A 2,194-nucleotide genomic window follows, 5' to 3' on the forward strand; every position below is an offset into this window, starting at 1 on the left:
AGGGGTATAAACTCTACGTGAAAGGGTGTAAATAGATATTTCAGATTCCGTGGTTACTAGTTACAAATACTTTCCAGTGATGTATCCCGTCTTATTCACTATAGTCTTACTAATTACGGCTATTAGTTTCCAAAGTATAATAGTGCCATTTAGGGTTGTATTTTCTACCGTGAGTACTGTACTGTGGATATATGGATTAGCTTCTTTTGTCTTTTGCAACGACTACTTTGACTTCATCGACATCATGGCAAACACTAGTGGACTGTATTGGAGTGTCCCATTATTCACATTGCCTATCATTATGGGACTGTCGTCAGACTATGACGTATTCCTCTTTTCAAGAATAATGGAGATGAGACGGAAAGGGTATTCCAATACGTTATCTATGATCATCGGGGTTGAAAAAGGAGGGTATCTGATATCATACGCAGGTATTATAATGGCAGTGGCATTCTCTGGACTCTTTTTGAGCTCTGTCCTAATGATGAACCAATTTGCCTTCATTCTAATGTTTGCAGTACTGTTGGATACGTTCGTCATTAGAGCACTAATACTCCCAGCAGTGGTAACGCTGCTGGGGGAGCTCAATTGGTTCCCAAGAAAATATGAAACGGTGTGCGAGACGTACGAGGAATATATAACAACGTTAAAGAATGAAATATGTGATGACGTGTGATTGACTATAAATTATAGTTTGTTATTAGTTTCTATTAATTGGACTTTTATAGTTTATTAATATTATTATTAATAGTAAAAATAACGAAAACATTATTAATAAAACAGTTATAATAATTAATTATTATTTAATTATTTATTAATAATTAAACAATTAATAGAAGAGAAATGAAGATGAAATGATTTTAGTCATAAAAAAATTCATAACTTAAATGAATAGATACTTGTGGTTGTTCTAAAAATCAAAAACACCAAAAATTCAAAGAAAAATTGATGCTATATACAATAGTAAAATATACTATATACCATTTATTTATGAAAGATAACTGCGTTCCAGAGGACTTTTCCAATGTTATTAATTTATGAAGAAACGAAACTTTTCACAAATGACAGAGAATACATTGAGTCGTATAACTGAAGACGACTTAAATAAAGTAAATGAGTTATTAAATGGGATTAATGAGAATGAACAGTACAATGAAGTGTTCCATATCTTTTCCAAATATTTAAACGATTTATTGAGTCGAGTAGTCTACATAGAGAAAGTGATAGAAAAGAAGCTATTAAAAACTAATTTGGAAATGAAACCGATACCATCTGATCGTGGAATGCAAAGTGTTTCTCCTCATTTCAATAAAAGTATGGGAGAAATCCCATACTGCCAAGTCACACCACTTTTGGCACAAGCCACTTACGTTCCGCCACGTCATTCCGATAAATTTGTTGGTCCAATGAGAAGCCGTTCGACAAATAACACGATGACTTCAGCATATGAAATTGAGTCATTGATGATATTAGAAAAACACAAAGAGACATTAAGGAGTTGGTCCGAGAAACGGTCGTTTCGTGTTATATACGACTCGACAATTGACAGTTTTAATTCGACGACTTTCAACGCTCAAGTTGTTGGACTCAATAATGTGATGGTCTTAGTCTTTGATTCCAAAGAAAATGTCTTTGGTGGGTACACTGAGAAGTGTATTCCCGTCTGTGGCAAAGACGAGTACAAGTACATTGAGAACGACCAAAAGTTCTTTGTATTTTCATTAGAAAATCATCAGTCAGCAGATTCGATTAAAATCGAGCGAAAGAACAGTGAATTAGGGTTTCGAATGTCTAACGATGGGAACTGTGTGTTTGGTATCGCCAACTTCTTTTCTGTATTTAAAACAAGACAAGGGTATATCCACCCGACCTTTAAAAAGTATTATACAACCGACAAAGAAGCTATTCTATTTAACAAAACGGTCTTTCCTGAGAGATTTGTTATTAAAGCTTTTATCGCAGTCCAGTGGATATAACTACTATTTGTTTATCAAACAGAGTGTCGGACTCTGTTTGATACTTATTACTCAATTAAAGTATTATTTGGTTTTTTAGTATTTGTACTATATATAAACTAAGGGTATCTATCTGAATAATAATATTCTACTATGCAAGCACAAACATTCAACTACAGGTGCAAAAAGTGTAGAACACTTCTTTTCACGGAAAATGAAGTGCAGCCACACGAGCCAAA

At 33.8% G+C, this 2,194-nt stretch overlaps 2 protein-coding genes across 2 annotated transcripts; both read left to right on the top strand.

The window, feature by feature from the left end:
* Positions 1-37: 37 nt before the first annotated feature.
* Positions 38-676, top strand: EIN_490540 (MmpL efflux pump, putative; the record flags this gene model as incomplete). The annotated part of the gene is made up of 1 exon (XM_004255668.1): positions 38-676. A coding segment is annotated over one exon (639 nt), but the record flags the coding sequence as incomplete, so codon positions are not given.
* Positions 677-1,061: 385 nt separating this feature from the next.
* On the top strand, positions 1,062-1,976 carry EIN_490550 (hypothetical protein; the record flags this gene model as incomplete). Its single annotated transcript, XM_004255669.1, has 1 exon — positions 1,062-1,976. One exon carries the CDS (start codon positions 1,062-1,064, stop codon positions 1,974-1,976), a length of 915 nt encoding a protein of 304 aa, XP_004255717.1.
* Positions 1,977-2,194: the final 218 nt, after the last annotated feature.

Source organism: Entamoeba invadens, assembly GCF_000330505.1.
Source record: "Entamoeba invadens IP1 unplaced genomic scaffold scaff_1105074726209, whole genome shotgun sequence".
NCBI classification, from domain to species: Eukaryota; Evosea; order Mastigamoebida; family Endamoebidae; genus Entamoeba; species Entamoeba invadens.